Source organism: Electrophorus electricus, chromosome 14 (assembly GCF_013358815.1).
Source record: "Electrophorus electricus isolate fEleEle1 chromosome 14, fEleEle1.pri, whole genome shotgun sequence".
Classification (NCBI taxonomy): domain Eukaryota; kingdom Metazoa; phylum Chordata; class Actinopteri; order Gymnotiformes; family Gymnotidae; genus Electrophorus; species Electrophorus electricus.
Window position 1 is genome coordinate 5,665,001 of NC_049548.1, and position 24,451 is coordinate 5,689,451.

The window sequence follows — 24,451 nt, forward strand, 5'->3', positions numbered from 1 at the left end:
ACCTTCCTTATTATTACAATAGACAACTTCCATTCTTTGCCTTAATTCTATGGTTGAATGAATTGACATGCTTGAAGTCATGTGATAGACTCAGATATCTGAACATTACCTTAGCGAGGTTAGTATTTTGGATGTATTTATTAATCCCTTAATATGAAGGGTCTAAGAGATACAACAGTGGTAAGAATATTTTGAATATAGTAACATGTATACGTTTGTTTTTTTTGTAGACAATAATACATGAGCACATAATTAGTGTCACCATGTAGAAAAGCTTCGGTCCACCATTCAGCTGATTTTGTAGTACACTGTTTTAACAGATAAGGGACTGATGCTGATCTCTGTTGCTTTTGTTTTTGTTTTCCTCTTACTTGGTTGCAATGTACATTTTGGCAAAAAGAAAAAGATGTCATCAAAACCGGCATGTTGATATGTGCTTGCCTGTGTGTGTGCATGCGTGTCTGTGTCTGTCTATGCATGTGTCTGTCTATGCTTGTGTGTGTGTGTGTGTGTGTGTGTGTGTGTGTGTGTGTGTGTGTGCGTGCCTGTGTTCCTACTTGTACTTGGGATTCCCCTATTCATAGACACATGCATCAATACACAGACTACAATATCTGAAGATCTCCATTCACAGAGAAGGCTTGTCATATTCCTTGCTTTGTGACGGGGTGGATAAAGTCTTGCGCCTCTCCCAGTCCTTGTAAAGTGTTTAGCTAGTGATTGCTTACTTTCAGAGATGGCAGTGTTTATGATGCAAATGTTCTGATCCCTCAACTCTTACGAGCACATGCTAAAAATGCATTCTCAAGTCAGAACTGAACCATAGACAGCCCCTGTGGTGGGAGCCTTATGAAAAGCAAAATGCAGAAATCTCTTATCCAGGATTCAATTAAATCATCTTTAGATTTTATACAAGCCGAATGCTCAGTTTTCATGACACCTTTCGTTTTCTGTGGCTGGCTTTAAAACTATACAGGAATTATTGAAATATATGTTAAAACACAAATGTAACTCTACTCATGCCAGAATGTTCTCTGAGTAAACCTCACTCGTGAAGAGATGAATTTCAACAGTGCTTCTGTTTGGGAGAATCTCTGTAGGCTAGGCTAAGTTGACTGTGTGTGTGTGTGTGAGTGACTGTGTGTGTGAGTGAGAGAGCAGGCTAGCCTCTATGTTTGTGTGTCTGTCTGTTTTTGGCTATGTCCTCTGTAGTACTGTTTAGTTGCCGTGCTTTCCAGAGCTGAATAATCCCATCTCTACAAAAGCAACTCCATCCTTCTGCATTCATAATTTAGAAGCCCTTGCAATTCTCAAGACTTCGCTATCCTTGACTTGTGTTTTTATTTTCTATTTTTTGGGTTTTCTCCTTTCTCCCACATGGCCAAACAAAACGGGGAGTAAAGATCAGCCTTGGGTCAGAAGACGCCTTCAGTGTTCTCACACATGCACTGCCCTCTTTTAAATGTGCTGTTAAATTAGGCTTGATTTTGCTCCCTTGCATACTTCACCTTTCATTCCACCCCCCAATTTTCCTGAGTTTTCATCAAAGACCGCAAAGCTTATATACACTTAGCCCCGCTTTTAAAAACTATGCTTTCCTCGGCTAGAAAACATGTTTAAATATTTAGCACCCATATTCACAGCTATTTGACACTTGTAATTCCTCGTCTTACAAGTCCCAAACAAACTGTGGAGAAGATCACATAGTCAGCCCGAATCACAGCTGTCATCATTATTCACTTTGACTCTCCCCTCTTATTGAAATAATAAGGAATCATCTGAACTTTTGAAAGTTGTGATCGTAAGCGTCTGTGTTTGATATTGAAAAAAGGGGGAGAAGGGAAGAGAATTCTTTTGAGCAACGGTTGCATTGTTCCTGGGTCCCTGTTAATAACTTACAACTGTAGTGCGATTCTTCATAAAATAAAAGAGAGGGGAAAAAATACATTTATAGTTTCTTAGAAGGTCTTTGTAGAAAATGCAGGTGTCAGATAAAAAGGCATAAATGCATAAGCAGAAATGGGAAGGCGCACACAAACACGCTCACAGACACACCGATATTTATCATGTGCTCTTTAAAAGGAGCTTCTGTTGAACTCCATAAGGCCAAAAAAGAGGGAGGTTTTGCTGACAGCTCGTTCCTCTCCAAGCAAGTGATTCTGAAAAACGTTTTTTCTTTTATTTAGGTCAGTTTGTCTGGCTATGTGGGTGAATGATAAGAGTGATGAGTGTTTTTTATTTGTTTGTTTTTTTTGTCTTTGAAATAAAGTATATTTCTGTAATTATGTTGCTGTGTATGCTGCTCCATGCGCACGATAACCTCCTTGGATCGTCGGGCAAACTCCCAAATACCTCGGAGCACGGCCCCAGCACCTGCATTATGAGTTGTGACACTGCCTGTGTCGATGGGACGTGTTAATTTAGCCGAGACCACAGCGGGACCCAGGTGTTCCTAGTCCCTCCTCTTCTCTAGACTTCCAGGTGTGTTTTTTTTTTTTTTTTTTTTTACTACACCCCTCCTTCCTCAGCTTTGGAGAGGAAGTATTCACTTGGCACACTACCTTCCCAGCACAGTGTCGTCACTGCATCGGCACGGCGGCTACCTTCACCCTCACCTCCCGTTCCTGTGTGCTTCATGCCCAAGTGCGTAATTCTAATGATCCCGCTCCACAATGGAAGCCACCAGCCCCGAACCCCCCACCTCCCCCGGAAAGGCAGAGAGGGAGAGGGAATGAGCACGGGAGAGGGAGCGAAAAATTCAAGGAAAAGCTTTGAAGTGGCTTTTCACCACGCGAGTCTGCTGGCCGTCTCCCCAAGACGTGTCACCTTTGCCGAGAGGGAATAGGAAAATCACGTTTCGAATGGTAATGATAACATACTAATCACTTGAGTTCTTTGAAGACAGGGGAGCGAGCTACTCTGTCAGTATCCCCGGCTGCCTTGTGCTCCCAGGCACACAGGCACATCCATGGTCTAGGTGTATTAGCTTAAGCGTTGCATGTCAATACGTCCCCTCCATCTCTGCTGATCCAGAGGGGCTCATTAGGCAGAGCTGGCTTCCTTTTCCCCTTGCACACACACACCACCACCCCCATCCATCTTCTTCTCTCTCCTCTCTCTCTCTCTCCTCTCTCTCTCTCTCTCTCTCTCTCTCTCTCTCCTCATCGCTCTCCCATTTTCTCTCCCTTACCCTCCCTCTCTTTCACCAGCTCAATCCGAAACCCCCACCCTTAAACTATTAAAAAGTATTTCTACAATTTTAAATGACATCTGTCAACTGAAGGGAGGAGAAGAAAAAAAAGTTGTTTTTTTTCCCCTACCCCCTTCTCTGTGATTGTCAAACTTTGAAAAGTGGGATGTTGTCTGTTGTTCATGTCATTTCCAGCAGTGATTAGCTGGTACATATTTTGACAGCTTAACTAAAACTGGAGCCTCTTTTTAGCCCTTTTGCTTTTTGTTTGTGTAAACCGGGGGGGTAATTGTAACCCTCTTTTGGGAAGAAGGCAAGCCCATACACATTTAGAGAATGAAACAAGAGTTTGCCGGGATGATGTACTCTGTACAGTGTTTCTGGGAATGTTATTTCTGTCTGGTCTGAGCTGGGGAGATTTTTTTTCTTTCCAATATTGTAATGAGTAATCTGTAGAGTTCAAGCACATCATTAATAATGCAAGAAAGATAACGATACTGTTTTAATTCTTAACCTAGTTTATAGTAAGTCCGTTTTTTTTCATAACACGGTAGTAGTATTTGTTTGGTTGGGTGTTTTGTATGCTTATAGGAGCCTAGTTCCGATATTATTAAACTGTAATGCACTCCAGTACATGTAGAGGTTTCAACACATTTAAATGTTGTAAAAGTATTTATTCGGTATATAATTATAGATTCTTTTTTAATCGTATAAACATCGTATTATCTGAGAACACTATTTATGGTCTGTCTCTTGACCATGGTTTTAATGTCACATTCGTGACCATGGGCCTTTCAAACTAGATCAAGTCAACTGTTTTCCTTCCACAGTTGAAACACATTGTCTTTGTGCAATACTTATTGTGATTTATCTTTATTTTATCATTGATGATTTACACAGCATGTTTGGCCTTACATGACCTGAGTACGTTGTTCTTCATAAAATGGGGTTAATATTATAATAACACTGATAAGAAACATGATTCCAAAGAAATATACTTCTGGATTTTCCAGATATTATAAATTATTAGTGACAGCACAATTTGATACTTCATGTGCCAGAATTGGGAGAAATGTTTGTGCATAATGAGGTTTACTGAGGTACCCACCAAAGCTGGCCAACATTCAGATATTAAGGAATGTGAAACTTCAAGCACTAATATATTATAGCTCAATTGGCCTTTCCTCTCATGCTAAACTTTGCCCCAGTACTCAGTGTGAGGTAATGAGATCCTGTAACGATGAACACCTACAGAACAAAGCAGAGTTGAAAGAAACCTCAATTAAAGTGGAGGAAAGGTGTTTGCTTGGACTCTGATCCTTTCAGCGCTCTACTCAGCCCAAGATCCAGCCCAATTCATGGAGAAAATAAACTCCGAATGGAATTTAGACAAATGCCCGATTTAAATTGGTATGGGTGGTGCATGTTATGGCGTACTTTATCATACATCAACGCTGAATTGTCCCTCTAAACCATCTCTGAGCCCTTCAGTCATTCTCCTTCTCTTATTGTGTTGTTCTTTTTGCCTGGTTTGTTTCAGAGAGCACATCTGTTGGACAACACAGAGAAGCTGGAAAGGTCATCTCGGAGACTGGAGGCTGGCTACCAGATAGCTGTGGAAACCGGTAGGCATTATGGGTAGTTGGGGGGGTAGCTGAGGGACAGCAAATTGTCTCGCTCGTATGCATGTTGGGGGGGGGGGGCCTTGAAGACTGGTGACATTTGCAGGAGCACATCAAAGATAGGCGAGGGGAAAGAGAGGTGTAGAGACGAGGGGAGAGAGAGGGGTGTAGAGGCGAGGGGAGAGAGAGAGGTAGAGGCGAGGGGAGAGAGAGAGGTGTAGAGACGAGGGGAGAGAGAGGTGTAGAGACGAGGGGAGAGAGGTGTAGAGACGAGGGGAGAGAGGTGTAGAGACGAGGGGAGAGAGAGGTGTAGAGACGAGGGGAGAGAGAGGTGTAGAGACGAGGGGAGAGAGAGAGAGGTGTAGAGGCGAGGGGAGAGAGAGGGGTGTAGAGGCGAGGGGAGAGAGAGAGGGGTGTAGAGGCGAGGGGAGAGAGAGAGAGAGGGGTGTAGAGGCGAGGGCGAGCTCCAGCCCTGTGTTAGGAGCACACAAAACACACTGCCTTATTTCCCGTGCATCCATCTGTGTAGGGCTATATGTGCGTGCAACACGGAGAGAGCGCTATGGAGCTTTTTTTATTATGGCTCAGAAAGATGGAGGGGGCGATAATACTGAAATAAACAACGTCAGCGTTCCTTAACAATTTCATGGTCTCAAAAAACAAAACAAAGACTGGCATCTTTTAATAAACCAGTTTCTAAATAAAACATCCTGAACACCATCTGATTCATATGCCTATCTTAGGGTTAGTTTTCATCTTTAAATATAAGAAAATGAGCTCATTTAGATCTGAAATAGATTAAATCTGTAGGCACCCCCCCATGCTGACTGTCGCTGTGTTATGGAGGCAGAGTGTATTCCTTGGAGACGTATCAAAGCTTCTTCTTCAAGAAGCAACTGGCTTTCTTTGGCTTCCGCTGTAGTTTTGAAAAGTTTGTTAATTTACACTATAATGGCAGAGTGGCTCATGTGCGACGTCGACAGAGTTAATAATTCAACTCGAGAAAGGGTTGCACAGACCATTGCTTTTTGATGTCTCACGAGCAGAACTCACAAATTCATAAATACAATCTGCATCCCCTGCTTAAAAATTTAGTTTCATTTGTTTCAGATCATCTTGAGCTCATGCAGGATGGCTTTTTTTCTTTTCCTGCTCACTTTCTCCTGCCTTGCATACTGTTTCACTGGTTTCACTTCTCATTGTGAATGCCCTTTGTTTTTCTTCGATTTAGACTCGTTTTTTTCCTTCTCGCGTGTGCATTTGAGGCACTGCTGCCACTGGTCCACACCGAAACCGCAGCCTGACGGCTCCGCCCCGCGGTATCAGGCCCCTAAGCTGAGAGAGGAAGTCGTTCAGCTCAGAGTGACTTCCTTTTAAATGGCCACTTGTGTGTGCCGGCGACCCGCAGGGTCCCGCATCCCCTCCCCCTCTCCGCGCGGGTCCCTCCAGGCCTGAACAATGCGTGTTTGCGCAGCCATGCCCGGTGCTGTCCGTGTGGCGTCAGGAGCGGCCGAGTCCAGGGCCGTCTGAGGCTCACCACGTGCGGCTAATCCCCGACCCCCTCGCCCTTAAAACCCCCCACCCCCAAAAGCCCCCTACAAAACAAACAAACAAAAAAAGCCTTAAAAAAGAAGATGGTCTCCAAGCCCACAGGGCTGTCCTGCTCCTGCGTTAAGGAGCCTGAGACAGCAGGGAGGTGAGCAGAACCCTTGGGGAACACCCACGCGCTCCACATCGCAGGCTGGCAGGGCAGCTGACCCTCGCCGAGGAGACTGTCTGCTGATTGAGTGTGTGCTACTGCTCCCACAGCACACCAGATCAGACACACTGCTACATTTAGCGATGCGCTGCACATATGCTTTTCCCTCTGCACTACAGTGTGTAGTAACAGTATATACCATGCTTAATAACAGCATATTTATTAGCTTTGGTGTTTGTTCAACAGTTTTGCTAGACCTAAATTTAAGAAAAGGTGTACGTGAGATTAGATCAGACAGTTAAAAAATCTCAGCATATACATATAAGTGGTTGGAGATATAAATAATTAAATCTGAAAAACCAAGATATGCTTATTAGATTCGTGTCAGTTTTAGTGCTAACGCAAGCATCTTTTCCCATAAAATATATTTTTACCCCAGCAGTATACATTTGCAGGTTCTATAACAATAAGACATTTAACATATTATGAAAGAGGTGCCCACATTTCAGTCTCAGAAACCGAAAAAGTTCCCCAAAAAATATGCACACACAAGTCTTTCCATTTTATTGAAAACAAGAAGAACCTGTCTCTTGGCAGAGGAATCATGGTTAAAGTTGAGGTTTACTGGCAAGTATAAAGGTGGACACTTCAACCAGAGAGATGTAAAAGGCTCCACGTTTTCATGTATTGGTAAAAAAAAAAAAAAAAACACCTGCATCTGAAAACAACCACCAAAATATAATATATAAATAGTTTACCAGTATAACCTGGTGTTATACTCCAAATATGCTGACATTTTGGGGCAGCGAAAGAAATAATTTTGAACTGATGAGTCATTTTCTGGCCAGGCCTTGGTACTTCAATAGTGCATGGGTCAGGTCATAAAAAAGTGGTATTTCCCCCTCAAATAATTCACGATGCTTATACCAGCTCTCCAGGAAGGGCTGTATGTTCTGTGCCCTGAAGACAAAAAGACAGTGCAGCCTATTATTGATATAATTGTATATTGGGAGGTGTATAAATAAGCTATTATATTATCTGTTTTCTCTACTGTGTATTGTTCTTATCAGGAGGGATGTGCTGATATAGTGTTGTTGCAGCCTTCCCAAAGACGGACTCCTTCCCACCCATGAGGAAGCACTTTGAATTCTTAAGAGCAACTGCCTGCTTCCTTACTGATGCAAATAGTGAAGAGCCAGTTAAGTAGGATTGGTTAGCGTGTGCCACAACATTGATCAGTTTAAACAAACAAACAAACATGGTAGCATGGAAGACTGCTCTGTATATTTTCCCCTGCCCTGAGTGATTGCTGCAGAGCCTCTGTGAGAGTGTGTTTACAGGGGTGATAGCAGGCTGCGCCATCCAGCTGCAGCAGGTCGGGGCCACTTCAGGCCCTTTGAGAAACATCGAGGGTGCACTCCGGACACGCGGAGCCATTTACTGCACTGTTTGTCTCATAAATAAAGTATGGGACGTCATTAAGAGAGGGCACCCATTTAAAGAGGTCTGAACCTGAGGCGAGGCACTCCAAAGCCAGCCGGCAGCCGCGGAGGGAGAATAGAAGGAGCCAATTTGAAGGCATTTAAATCATGGCTGTTGCGGAGCCCGAGAGAGCAGTAGATGAGCTGAGGAAGAGCTCGGCAGTTCTGCGCAGCGCGAGCATGCGGCCAGACACAGGGAAGCACGTCTACCGCTCCATGTCCTGAGTCATCTGAAATTCCCACGTACTCGTCCGACGATGGCCGAGCTGTTGCCGTCCGTTTTATTAAGAATTAAGACGCTCGTAGGTGCACGCCTGAGCGCCGGCCGTCTCCACAGGCAACCGCTAATTGCTAAGGTAAACAGAAGGTGCTGGGGGAGCTGCTTAAGGCTGCCGGTGGCCCGTGAGGAGGCCAAGGCTGGCCTTTTGAGCACTGGAGCAGCCGCCGCCGTGTCCGCTCCGGATCGATGGCGCAAAATGAAACCAGCTCATTAGGGATTGATTTCAGCGGCGTTTAGATAAGCAGAGAGGGTCAGCCCCCGGCCCCCGGGGGCCCCACACCAGGGCCCAAAGTTCACGCAGAGCCAGGTAGAGAGCAGCTCCGCACGCCATCAACTTTATTAGCACCCAGATAAGCTGATTAGGCCATGCCAATCAAAGGTGCCAGTGACTCGATCGAGAGGCTCTTTCTTTCCCTCTCTCGCCCTCTCGCTTCCTTTTTTTTTTTTTTTTTTGTGATAAATCATTGAAGCGACCAACAAAGCAGCAGTCATGGCGGCTGAGCTACGCAGCTCTGCAGTTGTCACCAAGGCAGACGTGAGGACCCTGTGATGATGTGACGACTATATTAAAGAGGACATCAATTTGTTTTAGAGCGGTTTGATTTTTTTTTTTCCGCTGGTATTAAAAGAGCAAGCGTGGGGGGGGGGGGGGCGTCATCAGCGAGGGCCTCGTGGAAAAGCCGAGTGTGTCGGGATGGAAATAAATAAAGAAATAAATGATGGAATGAAGAAATAAATAATTATACTTTGTAAACATTAAAAAAAAATGCTCCCTTTTGAAGCCGAGCATGGCTTTGAGACTTGCTGTGTCAGTCCATGGGTGCTGGAGTGCCCCAGTAACATACACGTACTTGTCTCTGTCTCTTCATATCTATCTCTCTCTCTCTCTCTCCCTCCCCTCTCTCCCCTCTCTGGTTCTCTGCTTCTACTTGCTTCTCACTCTAATACTATCTGTCTTTTTCGTTTGACACACAACAAACTGCCGAATGCTAAAGTCAGACTTACTAACATTACCTTTGATAGATTTGATCAATCATTTTTATTTACTTGAATTTAAACCATATGTTCTGTTTTGACCTTATTATTTTATTAATAATAAGAAGACAGGTATATTCAAACTTGTAAAAGCTCCACAGGGGTGTTTGATGCGCAGATAGCGGTGCACTTTTTGCATGTTTTAATATCAGAAATACGGTAGTGACTGAAAATGTTGTAGTGGATTTTTTTTGTGCTGTCATTGTTAGTAAATATTAGTGTGTTCCTTTTTTAAAAATATATCTCACAGTAGTGTATAAATTACATAAATATTGTTAAATAATATTTTAGAGGGAAAATAAAAGAACGTATACAAAGGTTGCTTTTTGACTGGCCAAATTTAAATTAAATGGACATTTATTTTGGATCAAAAAGATATATTGATGTTTTTTTTTTTAAACTAAACTTTTCACATTTAATGCTTTAGTTATTTATCTGATAGTTTTCTCCTACTGTATCTGTATTAGTGCCATTATTTCAGAATGATTTATTTTTCTGAATAGGCTTATTTAAATTTTCAACACAAAAATACCTCTAATGAGGACACTTTAGTGAAGTCGATTTCCTCAAGGTATAGCATAGAAAATAACTTAGGGTTTGTAGTTTGATGAAATCTGAATGCTGTATTGTGTTTCAAAAAGAATATGACGTTATTTGATAATTGTCTGATTCATGAAGCTGAGCCATGAGATTTGAATATTTTAAATCTTCAGTTTTAGTTATGCAGAGAGGAAAATCCATCTACAATAGGTTATCTTGGGGAAATGTTTTCCATACTCTTTGTAATAAGGGCGTCTTTCTGTTGAAAGTGAAGGTTTATTGGCTTTGTGTTACTTATATAACACAGTGGTGCCATGATGTGCCTGTTATGGGCTTTATATATTAACATTAGTCAGGTAGTTAGTTATATATCCTTTTCTATTTGTTTTTGTCCTACATGTGAATAGGTGAGATGTATATTATCCTGTGAAATGAACATTTTGTAGAAAGCTGTAAGTGTGTGTGTGTGTGAGTGAGTGTGAGTGTGTGTGTAACGTTTTCTGCTCTGTAAATCTACCCACGGGTGAGCTGTTTATCGCGAACCCCCCCGGCGGATGAAAGGCGGTGCAGTAATGATTTCTTCTCCCCTAATCGGGCCTTGTCAGCGAGGCGTCTTATCGTGGAGAGGAAAATGACACCGATCCTATCGAAGGGCCCCGAGTCCGAGTCCGTGGCGTTCCCCCCCAATCACGCCGGGCCCGGCCTCGCCGTATCTAGCGCCGCCACAAACGGCAGGCGACGCTTTTTTCATCTGGACTTCAAAAACGGGACTCGTCATTAAAATTGCACCCGCGTTCGACTGCGGGGATCAGCCGCTCGGCAGCGCAAATGGGATGTGGGAGAGGAGGCTCGCTAAATGTGCTAATTCTGTCCTCACATGTTTACGGCTTAATTTTAATCGGTTTGAGCGAGAAACGGGAGGAGGACGATTGGGGGGTGGGGGGTGGTGAAAGAAAAAGCCTCACATTGCAATAAATCGCCATTATCTTTGACACCGAAGGACTCAGCTGTTCCAAGGATTTGGGGGTCCACTGGCAACAGTGTTCTACTGAGACACACAAAAACTGTTTACGCTTGAACTGTGGTAGCTAAGGTGCAGCCTCTGGTTTCAGCTTGCCCAGACAAAAGGCGAAACTTGCACAATGGCAAGCCAGCACACAGTCTCTTAATGCGAGAGCTGAACCAACAGACTCGAGTAAGCTGGGTATGTGGTTTTATGTCTGACTGTGTATCTCTGACAGTGATTGTTGATAGAAAGTGCAGGTGTTGACTAGTTGGAGCATTTGAATTGCTCTTGCAGTACTGGGCCATGTTAAGTGGGATCACTGAGTGTCAAAGTCTCTGAAAATTCAGAATTTTCTGAAGTTCTTTGGTGGCGAAAAGTGTTTTTAGCTGGGCTGTTGCGTGTGAGTGAAAAGTAAGCTTCTTGCTTGTCTTGTTGAAATGAGCCTCTTCAACAGCCACAACTTACTTCCTAGACATGTTTAATTCTGTACTTCCCTTGAGACTGCAGAAGGGATTGAGTCAGGCTATAACACTATTTGTACTCAATTAAATTATGCTTAGTACAGGATTTCTTCATATATATATATATATATATATATGTATGTGTGTGTGTGTGTGTGTGTTGTAGGAGAAGAAGGAATGAGATCTTCCTTGTGGGAACAACAGCCCTGATTGGGTGCAGTGTGTGAGCGGTATTAGGCTCTCACTAATTGGGCTAAGGACGAGGACAGGAAGAGAGATGCGCAGAAGGAGGAGCGCAAAACCAGAGCCACATAAAAGAGTTTTATGCCACTTTTATCACAGTATACTGAGGGGAGGGAAAATGTTTGGCAGCAGAAAATTGATGAGATGTGTAGACATTACTCACATTGTTATAAATGAAGAATGAATGGATTTGTAGGCTGCTGTCATTGATGTAGACAGTTTCTTCTTTACATGGAGTAAATTGTGTATTTGGGGTATAGTTTACAAGCCAATAGGGCTTTTTACAGGCCAATCGAGCTTCTTTTTCTCATTGACCTTTGACCTTGTGTAAGACTAATGGTCCTGCAGTCCAATAAGACTAATTGACGTTTGACTTAGGTGGTCTGAAGTAAACACTCACACTTGAGATGCTCCTGGCAACTACAAAATGCATGCTTAAACACAGTGCATAATACTATGTACAGAGAACTCTGTTAATTACAATCACAAAGAATAGTTCTAGTGTGCAGAAGGGAAGCTGTGAAGCTAAAGGTAAACAATCAAAACCCTTTCTAAATTCATTATTTTACTTCAGTTAAAGTACAAAACCCTTTACAAACGATCTTCTATCATCATTGATAAATTTGAGTTCAATATTATGTCGTCATGAAAGATATACAATTAAGTATATCCATGTATGTCTTATACAGTATCTATGCATTTTCTGTGTGCTATAACCACACACACACGCACGCACGCACGCAGCCCTCTGTCAGCCCACCCCTACAGTGCTTCACTGACCTTTGATTGACACAGAGGAAGCGTCAGAGAGGAATCGGAGACGGATTGCATTAAATAAAACTGTTTTGGAAGGAAATCGAAGACAAAAGTGAGTTCTCTGGACCCCCATGGGTGCTCTCTCGTCGGCGGCTTTAAAGAGCTGGCACATCTGAGGCGCTGCCGTATCAAAAAAGAAGAAGTGAAATGAAGCGAAGGGAGGAGCCGAGGCGGGGGCTAGGGGATGCGCTGCTACCTTGTCACTGTGGGACAAGGATCAGAAACGTTAATTGTGTGATGGGAGTGACATGGTGATGGCAGCAGAGTGGTGGCAGTTAAAAAGGAGGCCTAATTCACTAAGGATTCTCCGGGACTTGGGTGGCTGAGATTGGGAGAGCTGGAGCTACTCACACAGAGTCCTACAAAGGCAGATTGAGGAGACAAAGGGCCAGCATTCAGGGTTCGCTTGTTGCGTCATCGCTCACCCTCTCATTCTTGCTCTTTTGTACAAAATAAAAGGATGAAGACTGCCATAAATATGTAAAATAATGCTGAGTTAAAGGTCTTGCTGTATTAAAGGCATAGGCCACCAGTATTAAAGGCATGAGCTGTTAGTCACATTATATTCAGACATATCTTACGGTATGATCGCTGAACGAGACTTGTAGTTTTAGCTAATGTCACGGTTTTCATGTTTTTCTGTTGAACTTGTAGCAGTCACATGTTCAAGATTCCAGGAAAGAGTCCCACAAGAATGCTTTGCAAGATAAATTATTTTAAAGCTTTTTTTTTGTTGTTGTTGTTGTCATGTTTGTCTTGTGGGATTTTTTTATTTTTTTTTTTTTACTGTTATTCATCTACATTTCTTTCTTAAGTGTGTCTGCCAATCATTTTGCCTGAGCCCACTCTCATACCAGCTTGGCTCACAGCCTCCTACCTGCTTTCAACTTTCATTGGACGTCACGTTCGTTAGCTGTGGTTTATTAAACACAGTTATCATGCACTGACTCTCGCATTCCTTAAATGCACTATGGGCCAATATGTGGACGCGGGCGTGCGCGGCCCACCCTTGGGTTGCACTGGGGAAGGATAAAGGGCATCATTAGTGCTCACCGTCTGTCCCCTCAGCGTCCGCTTGTGTTGCGTCGTCCCTCAAAGCAGCTTCCTCTTTTGCGGGCCGCGCCCTGGGCTGGGGAGGCCGCAGGCTTAGGACGCCCGCCGAAGATGAAACGGTCGGCCCGGGCTGTCAGCTGGGGGCTCCATCTGTCAGTCAGTGGGGCAGCTTCGCTCCAGTCCGGAGGGGGTGGCCAGACCGGGTGCTCTGCGTGTCCGGTTCCGCAGGGCGAGCTGTGCTTAACTAGCGGAGTGAGTCGTCCATGGGGGTGAAATGTGTGGCATTTAGCTTAAGTAGCCTCTTGTTTGTCTTATGAGTGGTGTTGCCCACTGGGACAGCTTTTTTGTTACTATGTGGCAGGAACACATTATTGCTCCGCTGTCTTCCTGATGAGAAAATTATATTTGCAGTAATTGAGGAACTTTTCCCAAAATATGGGTAAAATTGCTGAATGCACACATTCCCTTCATTCCATGTAGCGCAGAAATTTGGCAAGCCCCTTGTATTTCTGGCTGTGGACACTGATCTCTATTAGATGTCCAGAAAACGCTCAGAAGTTTTAGTGTCCTTTGTTGTAACCTTGGGAGGCTTGGGTAGTTTGACTGCCATATAAATGAACAGGCTGCTTGACGTGAGCTGATGGAGCTGCAGTCTACAGTGCGACACATAGGCTGCGCCCTTGAGCCACTGTAAAGACGGAGGCCCGCGTGGCTCTCCGCTCTCTCTATCCACACTGGAGGTCTCCACCGCTCACTCCTCGCTACTGAAGCCTTCGGACCATTCTCCTGGAGCTGAAAGTTCCTGAAAAGATGAGCTTTGCTTACAACCTTAGAAACTTGTTTGAGCTTTATTTATTTATCGCAGTTTGGTGTGTGTATGTGTTCTCTGTGGGTGTGCACGTGTATGTGCAAGGAACCTCCTTTATGCCGTGTGCCTGCTGAGATCATTTCAAGACATGGCGAGTGTTAGTTTGAATGTCAGCTTAATTAGCTCCCAAATAAATAAATAAGATATAATGCTTTTCCTCTCAGACATACCCACAGGACTGCAGTTCTCTGACAGTTTTCATCTGGTAAAGGTTCAGCTCTCAGTTGTCATATTATACCATGATATTGTTCACAAAGTTTTATAGTCGTTGGTGTGTGTGTGTCTGATATATATATAAAATTTATTTATTTATTCATTCATTTATTTATCTCTGGTGTATTCTTGGGGAAGAAATTGTTCCAATTAGAATTTAAAAATCAATATCCACTAAAGAACTAATGCTCAAGGCTGATCTTGATTGAATGTGGTTTTATTGCAGGCTGCCATGACTCCATTTAATGATGATAAAAACTGTACCAAAGAAAACGTGTTCTTCTAGATGTGGAGCTTTTATGGCTTTTTTCCCCTCTCGTTATTATTGGTGTAACCGCCACTGTTACAATAAAATCCTCTTGAATGGATTTGGAATTCATCTTGATCTGGCGGAGACACAAGCAGTAGAAATTCTTTATTTCTGAAAACATTGCAAAATAACTATTGTGTTTTCCTCTACCGACTTTTCTAAGGGTTCATCGTTTTCTTCCTAAGTTATCCAATATGATTGCAGTTTTATTAGTTCACGCTCATGAACTGAATAATTATTTTTTAATTATTTAGCTCATAATACTGTAGTTTGAGCAGCTTGCTGGTCTTACCTCAGTATGTCTGAAATGTCTACCGTTTTCACATCTAGAGGCTTATGTTGTTGCATTTGCAAAGCATCTTAGTTTCTTTTTTTAATGAGCTCCTAATGAAAGCTGGACTAGAGAGCAAAGTCATTTCAACTGCTCTGTGCATAATGGTTTATGCATAATTCCATCGGTAATTGTGTAGCAATACATGTCGTTGAAGCAGCATTGCAGGTGGAAGTAAAGTGAGAGTCATTGCCATTTGCGATTACTTAGTGTGCAGATAATTGTTTCCCTAGCTTCCTTTTTCATCCATTGAAGGGTCCTTGCAAGATTTGTAAGTAGACACACACACACACAAACTCACAAAAGGCTGCATGATTGTGATCTAAATATGAGCTCTCCCAGAACCAGGTATTTCAATGAAAAATAAATCACTTAAAAATGCTCTTTGAGCAACATAGGTTTCTTGTATTAAACAAAATCCAAAAATTGATCATTTTTGGAGTAATCCAGTATAGCTAATCTAAGTATTTGTAGTTGTTCAAATTTTACTTCATCAATACCTTTTTAAAGTGGCCTACAAAATATCCTGAAACATGTTCATTTTGAAACAGGCTACTAATGTTAAAAGATGCTTAAAAACTGATATACACACATACACATTAATATTTTACATAAAAATAAATTTATAGGTAATTTTACCAAACTGTAAAGGCAGGGTGAGAGGCGTGCCTTTAAGTGATCTGTGGCATCCTGGACCACCTGGATTTATTTAGGTCAAACGCTGTTCTGTCCATCCAGGCACAGTGTGTCTAAGAGGAGCACAGTGGGCAGAAGATTCCTCCTCAGATATGGCACCTAAACGCAGAGCTCCCTCTGTCTCACACTCCCTCTCTCTCTCTCTCTCACACTCCCTCTCTCTCTCTCTCTCTCTCTCTCTCTCTCTCTCACACACACACTCCCTCTCTCTGTAGCCCTACTCCCTCTCTCTCTCTCTCTCTCTCTCTCTCTCACACTCCCTCTCTCTCTCTCTCTGTGGCCCTACTCTCTCTCTCTCTCTCACACTCCCTCTCTCTCTCTCTCTCTCTCACACTCCCTCTCTCTCTCTCTCTCTCTCACACTCCCTCTCTCTCTCTCTCTCACACTCCCTCTCTCTGTGGCCCTACTCTCTCTCTCTCTCTCTCTCTCTCTCTCTCTCTCTCTCTCTCTCTCTCTCTCTCACACCCTCTCTCTGTGGCCCTACACTCTCTCTCTCTCTCTCTCTCTCTCTCTCTCTCACACTCCCTCTCTCTGTGGCCCTACTCCCTCTCTCTCACACTCCCTCTCTCTGTGGCCCTACTCTCTCTCTCTCTCTCTCTCTCTCTCACTCTCTCTCTCTGTGGCCCTACTCTCTCTCTCTCTCTCTCTCTCTCTCACACTCCCTCTCTCTCACACTCCCTCTCTCTCACACTCCCTGTCTCTCACACTCCCTCTCTCTCACACTCCCTCTCTCTGTGGCCCTACTCTCTCTCTCTCTCTCTCTCTCTCTCTCTCACTCTCTCTCTCTGTGGCCCTACTCTCTCTCTCTCTCTCTCTCTCTCTCTCTCTCACACTCCCTCTCTCTGTGGCACAGCTCTGTTCCACTTTCCCCTGGCTCATCCTGCCCTTTGATTTGGCCAAGCAGTCAGCTACAGACCACTTCACTCTCACTGAGTCTCTCACAGCTTTGTGTTGATGGAGACAGATTTCACAAATTTATGTGGTAAATTGTCAGTCGCACAGTTATTTTCCTGCTAATTTGAAGTATGTTTGGTGATGAACTTACAGGTTGATTTATTATGGCAATATTTTTACTGTTTTGTAAATTAATTTTCTTTTCTCGCTTATCCAGTCAGATTAAATCAATGATACAACTTCACTTTGGAAATGCATAGTATGGTGAAACATGGGCTGGAGAAACAACTATTTGCCTCCTCTCAAAAGAAGAAACTTGGATCTCCTGATATTCATGTACTGTAATTCATTATTCAGGTATATTAGTATTATTTAATTTCACTATATTCACCAATAGTCCACCATTTACTTTTCAGGCTGCTTAGGTCACCTCTGTGGTTATCGTAAGAGGCTTCACATTACCTAGCTGAGCAGGGGGAGGAGGGCTGAAACATCTAGACATTTTGAACATAATCTGAAGAGCCAGAGTGTGTTTATGGGAAGAATAATCTAACCACCCTCCTCGCCTTTGGGTCACAGGCTCTATTCCCGTACCTTTGATTTCAACGCGTGATGCTAAGATAAATAGCAATGTTGATATTTTCTAACAAGACCCAGATATAAAAGAAGGGCATTCGTTAATGAATCAGTCTGCCTTTGGATGGCAGAATAAGTGGAGTAACGTTGGAATATTGAGATTGTGATAGTGTTTTGGTCATTATCAAACTGTTAAGTCTTACCTTGAATAAAGTAGTCCTCTATACCATTGTGTGGTGAAATGACTCTCATCACCATTTTGGTAGCTGGAAAAAGAAATCTTCAGACCTTAACTTTTCCTGCAAGACTTCCTGATTAGTGCAGAGCTACTGAATGTGCAGAGCTACGTGTGTGTGTGTGTGTGTGTGTGTGTGTGTGTGTGTGTGTGTGTGTGTGTGTTCGTTTGAGCATTCAGGGACCAGTGTCCATGGCTCACAGAACAATATAAGGCTGCTCTTGGCATTACAAAGAACCCTTAGCCCACCGCCAGCAACCATATCCTGGCTGTCTTATTTATGCTATTTTTATATGGTACCATTTTTCCAAAAGAATTCAGGTATTTCATATGGTGGCAGTATTTAAACATGTAACCAGTGTATTGAAATGTGCCATTTATAGATTAGATTAACGCACTAATACTTTGGTTGATGATTGTTCTGAGTGTTGTGTGTGTGTGTGTGTGTGTGTGTGTGTCGACCTTTCCTTTGACCTTCTGTGAGAAAATAATTGTGTGACTCTATCATATTGGAAGCACAGGAAGGGCTAACTAATTTCTCTATCAGTCCAGTGCTGTATTGGTCTGTGTCGTTAAGATGGCCATTATAGTAATTAGTGAATTGCTTTGAGTAGGGCTGGGAGGGTTAAGGGAGCAAGTGAGTGGGTTGTGATGGAAAAAAAAAACCCACAGGAGAAGAAAGCTTGGTCCGTTTCATACGCTGATGGAGGTTATATTTCCTGTGACGACGGGACCACAGTAATCAAAACGTGTTAATAATCCCTTCAAAGGCATGGCGGAGCATCAGTGGTGCCTGAGCAAGCCTCCATCTCCCTGTGGGTGGCAGCGCCAGCCGCTCCGCCCACTCCGGCCTGCCCGTCTCACCCCTCGGTCACGGCGGCTGCGGAAGCAAACGCGACGAGGCGCGGCTTGGACTTCCACATATGATCATAATGTTCCCCCACCCGTGCAGGCACGTCCCCTGTCTCGGGCCTCCAGCACCGAGCAGCTCTGGTCACAGCCAGGACTCGCAGGTTTAGATTATGGCAAGAGGCTCCGTGTTTCAGGCTCATTAGTTCCTCCATCGGCCCCCGTCCTCCAGTGTACGGCACTGCGCTCTCACGGGATTTGGTAAATAGATTTTGGCAAGGCTCTTTTAGTTCTGCGCGTATCTATCCAGGCTGAGCCCTTTTTTGCAGGCCGAACAGAAGCCATGCTTGTGGATTAGTGGAATATGCTCTGTAAACATCCTAACAGATTTAGGAAACTCTTAACCAACTAGTCGAGGTAATACTTTAATCTCATCGGATGTCGCTCTGTAACACGCTACCTCTCTCTGTCTTCTGGCTGCTCCAGAATCTGAAATGCACTAGATGAGGTTATGGGAGGCAAGTGGAGCTGTATGGATAATGTTTTAGTCATAGTGTTTCATACTAGTTGGGGTAATAAACGTCACTCACTGATTCTTGTGAACAGCCCCCCCCCCCTTCTTTCACTCTCTCTCTCTCTCTCTCTCTCTGTCTCTCTCTGTCTCTGTCTCCCCATCTAACTGCCAATGTGCTGCCCATTAGCGGCGAGAGCAAGGAGAGACCTAAGGTGGCCCTGAGGCTGGGTAAGTGAGCAGGCTCGCGATGGCGCCTCCTCATCCTGGCCAGCGCAGGCAGTCGCTCCCGGATCCCGGATCCCGGATCCCGGCTCGGCCTCCACGCAGCACCGCTTTTCATGCGCTTTCTGACCGACCGCTGTCTTTGTAGTCGCGAGCGGGGCGAGCTGTACCTCTCAGGCTAATTAGGCATGAGTGGCGAAGGAAGGCTGGCGGAGCTGCAAGTTAAGCACCGAGGCGCGGAGGGGCTGGAGGTGAGCGTGTTAAATATACATGGCTGCGGGTGAAAAGGCCACGTCTAATCTGACCTGCGATCAGCTCGGTGGCCCTCCTCGGAGACCTCCCGGGCCTGTAGCACCATGCAGGACAGGAGATGCTCAATAATGTAAAAGAAGGGTTCAATTAAGACCTGTCCTCTTTGCCACTTTGTTCTCATGTGTGTGCATGCGGTTATCTTCCAAAACCTGCACATATGTGCATGGTCACGTGCGAATCCAGGTCTGGAATCGGATCCGTCTTTAGTGTCTGTGCGTCTGGTTGTTTGTGTTCTTGTGTGTTTCTGAGCAGCGCTTGTTGCGTGGATAGCGCCTTGCTCTGTCCCTCTGAAAGCTGGCTGTGAGCACTGGAGGACTCATTGACTTTCTAATGATCGCTGGTTAGCCTGTGTGAGTGCCAGGGGTTTAGCCCATCCGCACTGCTCAGATATCGACTCAGCCCTGGCCCCCTCCTCTCACTCTGGCCTGCCGGCTCTGTGTCAAAATCTATTACCACCACCCTACGACTGCATGCAGGAGGGGGGAGAAAGAGAGAGGTTTCCATTTCTCTCTCTCTCTCTCCTTCTTCTTCTCGTTCTTGTTCCTGGTCTTTCTTCTCTCTCCACCTCCCCTACTTTGTCAGAGACTGCTGGTAACCTCTGGCAGAGGATCATCCGGTTCCAGAGTGGAGGATGCCATATTGATCCGACTCCCTTCTGGGCCGAGCCGTGCTCCTCCTCCTGTTTTCAGTCCCGCACGTCTCCAGTAGGATGGCCCTCTGTGCTGCTATGACCCACAGCTTCCACAGCCTATGTAAATTTCCTTTTAGACATCATTTAATCTTTCCCAGTTCAATTTCGCACATCCCATGTAGTAGTGCCTCCATGTGTCTAAGAACATGAGAGTCAATGGTAATCATCTCCCAAGGCCTTTATAGTAGGTCCCCACCTTCCCAAGAAATGAATTAATATCAGTCAGTGTCTTGCATCATGTGTAGTGGTGCATATTAAGCACAAACTATTGTAGCCAGCCTGGTGAACCTGCTGATGTCTCCTTGAAGGGATGTGCCCATGGGAGGCACTTGGGCCCACTGTGATCCTCCAGAGACACGCCTCTCTGCATCTCAGTTCCTGCTGATGTGGAGGAGGAGGAGGATGAGGATGATGATGGCTAAGCTAAGCCAGGCGTCTCTGGAGAGGCCTGTCTGACAAGAGTCTGGTCAAATGCGCCTACAGAAGGGAACACACTGACACTTGTCACAAACACACCCCACAACAAGCTCTGCTACGAATGACACGGCTAATTATTTTTTTATTTATTTGAATAATGGGGTACGAGAGGCAAACAAACACAAATAACAAAATGACAACCATAGCAAAAGCACCCGAGGGCACATGCCAGCGCGTCACCGCGGTGACACTTCCCTCCCCCTTGTGACGGCTTCTGTCTCGACAGGTAGCGCATCACAGAGGCGCACGGGAGCGCACACGCACGCGGCCCTTATCCCGCACATGCCGTCGCCCGAACCCTCGGGCTCTCGAGATGGCAGGAGTGGCGTGATTGTGTTTCTGTGTTATCTGTGATCTCTGCTTACCAAACAAGTGGGACCCAAAGCTAAGCCCAATCAGAGCCCGTGCAGGAGAGGGGCGGGATGAGCCGGGAGGGAGACTCACCCCGCACCTCCTCGCTGGGGTAGGACGCCATCTTTACTTCAACGGGACACACAGGTGCTTGTTGTTTTAGCCCAGCTGGTCTAAATGACGGGAGGGGTTTTTTGTTTGTTTGGTTTTTTTTTGCGAATTAATAACAGAAAGCACATTGCTGTGCTTGTAAGGACTGTCATATTGCACATTAACTTTTTTTTAAAAAACATTTTTTTGCCTATCACTTTTCTCCTTGGTGACTATCCAGTCACTCAGCATTGCACCTTCTCAAAACCAGACATTAATACTAAAACTCAAAAAAGTCTTTGTTTACTATTCTCAAAAGTAGATCAGAGGCCAGATGGGTAACGCATTGTGACATAGGTGATGTCTAAATTAATCATTCATGCTCTCTCACATGGCTGTGCACTAAAATATTAATGCTTGAATAAATTTGATTCGAGGCCTGTGATTAGAGGGCTGCCCAGCACGCACATGTTTATTTATACCCTGGAGAGCAACCATGAGGGTCAGTCTTACCCGCCATACACTCCTACTCCACATATGCTTCAGCCTGCCGCATATATATACATACATATACAGTATATATCTGTTTGTGCGCATATGTGTGGTGTGAGGAGGCGCTATACATTATAGATTACAGGTCATTATAGGGGAAGCGTTAAATATGAATGTTGGGGATGTTTTTTCATTATCTTTTTCCCATCAAACCCTGACATAGTCCTCCATCCTCTAGAGGGTGATAGAGAGGTATCATTTTGTCAGATGGATGCAAGTAAGTGGATAGAGACTTCATTAATCCATAACGTGATCTAGACATGACGTAAATTTTAGATTTCATGCACACAGCATAGAATGATTGCTTTAAAGCTTTTAAAGTACAATTCCGAAAATTATAATCGTGTTACAGTCGTGTTCATGCCTTCTGTAACTCTAACTGTGTGACTGCGACTTTTCTCTTTAAAGCTCTTTGTGGGCCTCTCTGTAGTGTGTGTGCGTGTGTGCGCGTGTGGGTGCGCGCGTGTGTGCGGGTATCTGGTATGGTGGTATGCCTGAGCGGGTTTATGTGTAATGATGAATATGTGCTGCATTTCGCTCCTGGGACTCTTGTTGTTGTTGTTGAGATAACGATCACGTGTTTATGTGCAGGACTATGGCAAAGCTGCTTCTCTCTCTCTCTCTCTCTGTCTCTTTCTTTTTCCCCTACTATCTGTCCTTTCTTTTTTAACTTTCAAAAAATGCACCCAACTAAAACAAATGTAAAAATTAGGTTGAAAACTTAATTAAAAGGGGGAAAAAAAGTTTAAAAAAAACTTGTCTGGATGTAATAGCAAAATAACCTTTATTCATATATTATTATATGAACAACCATACCTACTACTTATTATTATTATTATTATTATTATTATTATTATTATTATTATTATTATTATTATTATTTCCTGTTCATGGTATAAAGCAACTATGATACAATTTTAACACATTCCTCATCTCTCTGAGTTCTATATTATATCCCTGCAAGACTTGTATATAAAATCATTGGCTAGTCCCCATCAGAGTCTCAGCTAAATGCCTCGTTGGGATGACATACCCATAGCTACTGTTTCATGCGCTGTCACACGTGTCTACAAACAGTAAGCTCTGAACACCCAGTGTGTGCGAGGGCTGCGTGTGCTACTGATTGTCATGGCGTGGAACTGCAGGCGCTGCCTGCCTGTGCCTGGCCCATGCTGTCTTGGGTGGCAGGCAGCTAGGCAGTCGCAGGAACGCTGGACAGACAGGTCATTTTTCAGTGTTAGGATTCTGCATTACGCCTGACACCAGATCTGTCTCTCTCACACACACACACACACACTTTACTCATTAGTCCAGTTTTAGCATATGCGCGCTGTGTGCGGAGCACCTCCTCTCGTCTGCTCAGGGCCTCCTGGTGCGCTGTGTGCGGAGCAGCGGGTCAGCGGAGAGGCATCCGGCGTTGCCTTTCGTTCTTCTCACTCTGGGCTCTGGCACCACTGCATTCTAGCCAGAGGCCGTTATTCCACCTCTCCATGCCTTGTGCCTCCTTCTGTGGAGTTCCCCGTTTTGTTTTACTTCTTCACGCGTGCCGTGTTCGTCCCCTTCTCCTCCCTCGGCTATACGCATCCTTTTCCTCTCCTACCCATGTCTGTCCCTCTCCCAGGCATTCCACGGATGGCGGCGTGCTTGGCGCGGCCTATGGTACCTCGGCATTTTAATCTGGGCTATTTGTGAATGACAGCGCTGGGGGTCCGACAGCAAAAGTAGTGCAGGAATGTGGCGGACCTTTCCCTGGCTGCAGCCCAGGGCTACCTGCTAGGGCCCTGCCTCCGTCTTCCCTTACCCTCCTCCTCCTCTCTTTTGCAGCCCGCGCTCGCTTCTCCCCCTCTGCGGCCGACCTGAGGACAGTTGTCGGCGTTAGTGGGTGAAGAGGCCCACCTGTGTCGCGCTTGGTGCTGTCAACACCGCCGTGCGGCGTCTGAGCGTAGCGGGAGTGTGCGTAGGGGAGGGGGTCGGTGCTGGGCTCGCTGACAGACCCACAGATCTTTGCAAGTCTGGGCTGTGGGCCAGAGAGGCCGGGGGTCCTCTGGGCCCCCTGCCCTCTCCTCTCTGCGCACTGCTCCCTCCGCTGTTCCGTTCTGTAGCAGTACGAACACACGGATGGCCTCCCTTGCAAATGATATGAGAGGCTGACGAAGGCCCCCCGGGAGAAGGAATGCCAGAACGCTAAATGCACAAACTATGACCCTAGCCAGGGCAGCCTAACCCATCATCTCTGCGGCTTCTAGCTCCCCACTGCCACAGCAGACCAGTCAGATGCACCGTGCCGGTGTCGGCCAGCCAGGGCAGCACTCTGTGAGCTGTGCTAGCCTCTCTGCTGCCAGCCTGCGGAGGCAGCACCGCTCGATGCCCGGCCCGGCGGGACGACGGCCTTCTCTGGACCTCGGCCCCTGGCACCGCTGAGTCGGAAATGCCGCAGCTCGGGCTTCCTGCTCCTCAAAGCCCTCTGCATGTCCCGACTGGGCTCATTAAACCCGACTTCAGCTTCATTTAATCCATTTTTTATATCTTAGGATGGAAAAAAAAACACCATGATCTTAAACCTCTGCTAATTTAAGCTTTGGAGGAAGATGGAAGTAAAACCTTGATGTTTTGTATGACATCCTGAGATTGAAATTAGCATGGTAGTCGCTGTGTCCAGGTCTGGCTGACCTGCCCCAACGTGCTTCTATGCACTTCTGCTGATGCTCCTCCACTCCAGGCCTGGTGGGAGAATGATTGGTTTCTCCTCAATGTAAACACGGATAATAACATAGCGACCACCAACCCCTTTAATTATGCAGCTCAGTAGTTGCACTCTGGGAAAGTTTCATTTGTAGCCATGGC

At 45.0% G+C, this 24,451-nt stretch overlaps 1 protein-coding gene across 4 annotated transcripts in view; it reads left to right on the top strand.

Annotated features, from left to right (window-relative positions):
• The window catches only part of vti1a (vesicle transport through interaction with t-SNAREs 1A), a 103,257-nt gene that overhangs the window by 28,366 nt on the left and 50,440 nt on the right, over window positions 1–24,451 (top strand). For all 4 annotated transcript variants that reach the window (XM_027026220.2, XM_035533517.1, XM_027026221.2 and 1 more), the window contains one exon: window positions 4,731–4,815. In XM_027026220.2, coding sequence (XP_026882021.1) covers window positions 4,731–4,815 — 85 coding nt within the window. The remainder of the gene's footprint in view (window positions 1–4,730; window positions 4,816–24,451) is intronic.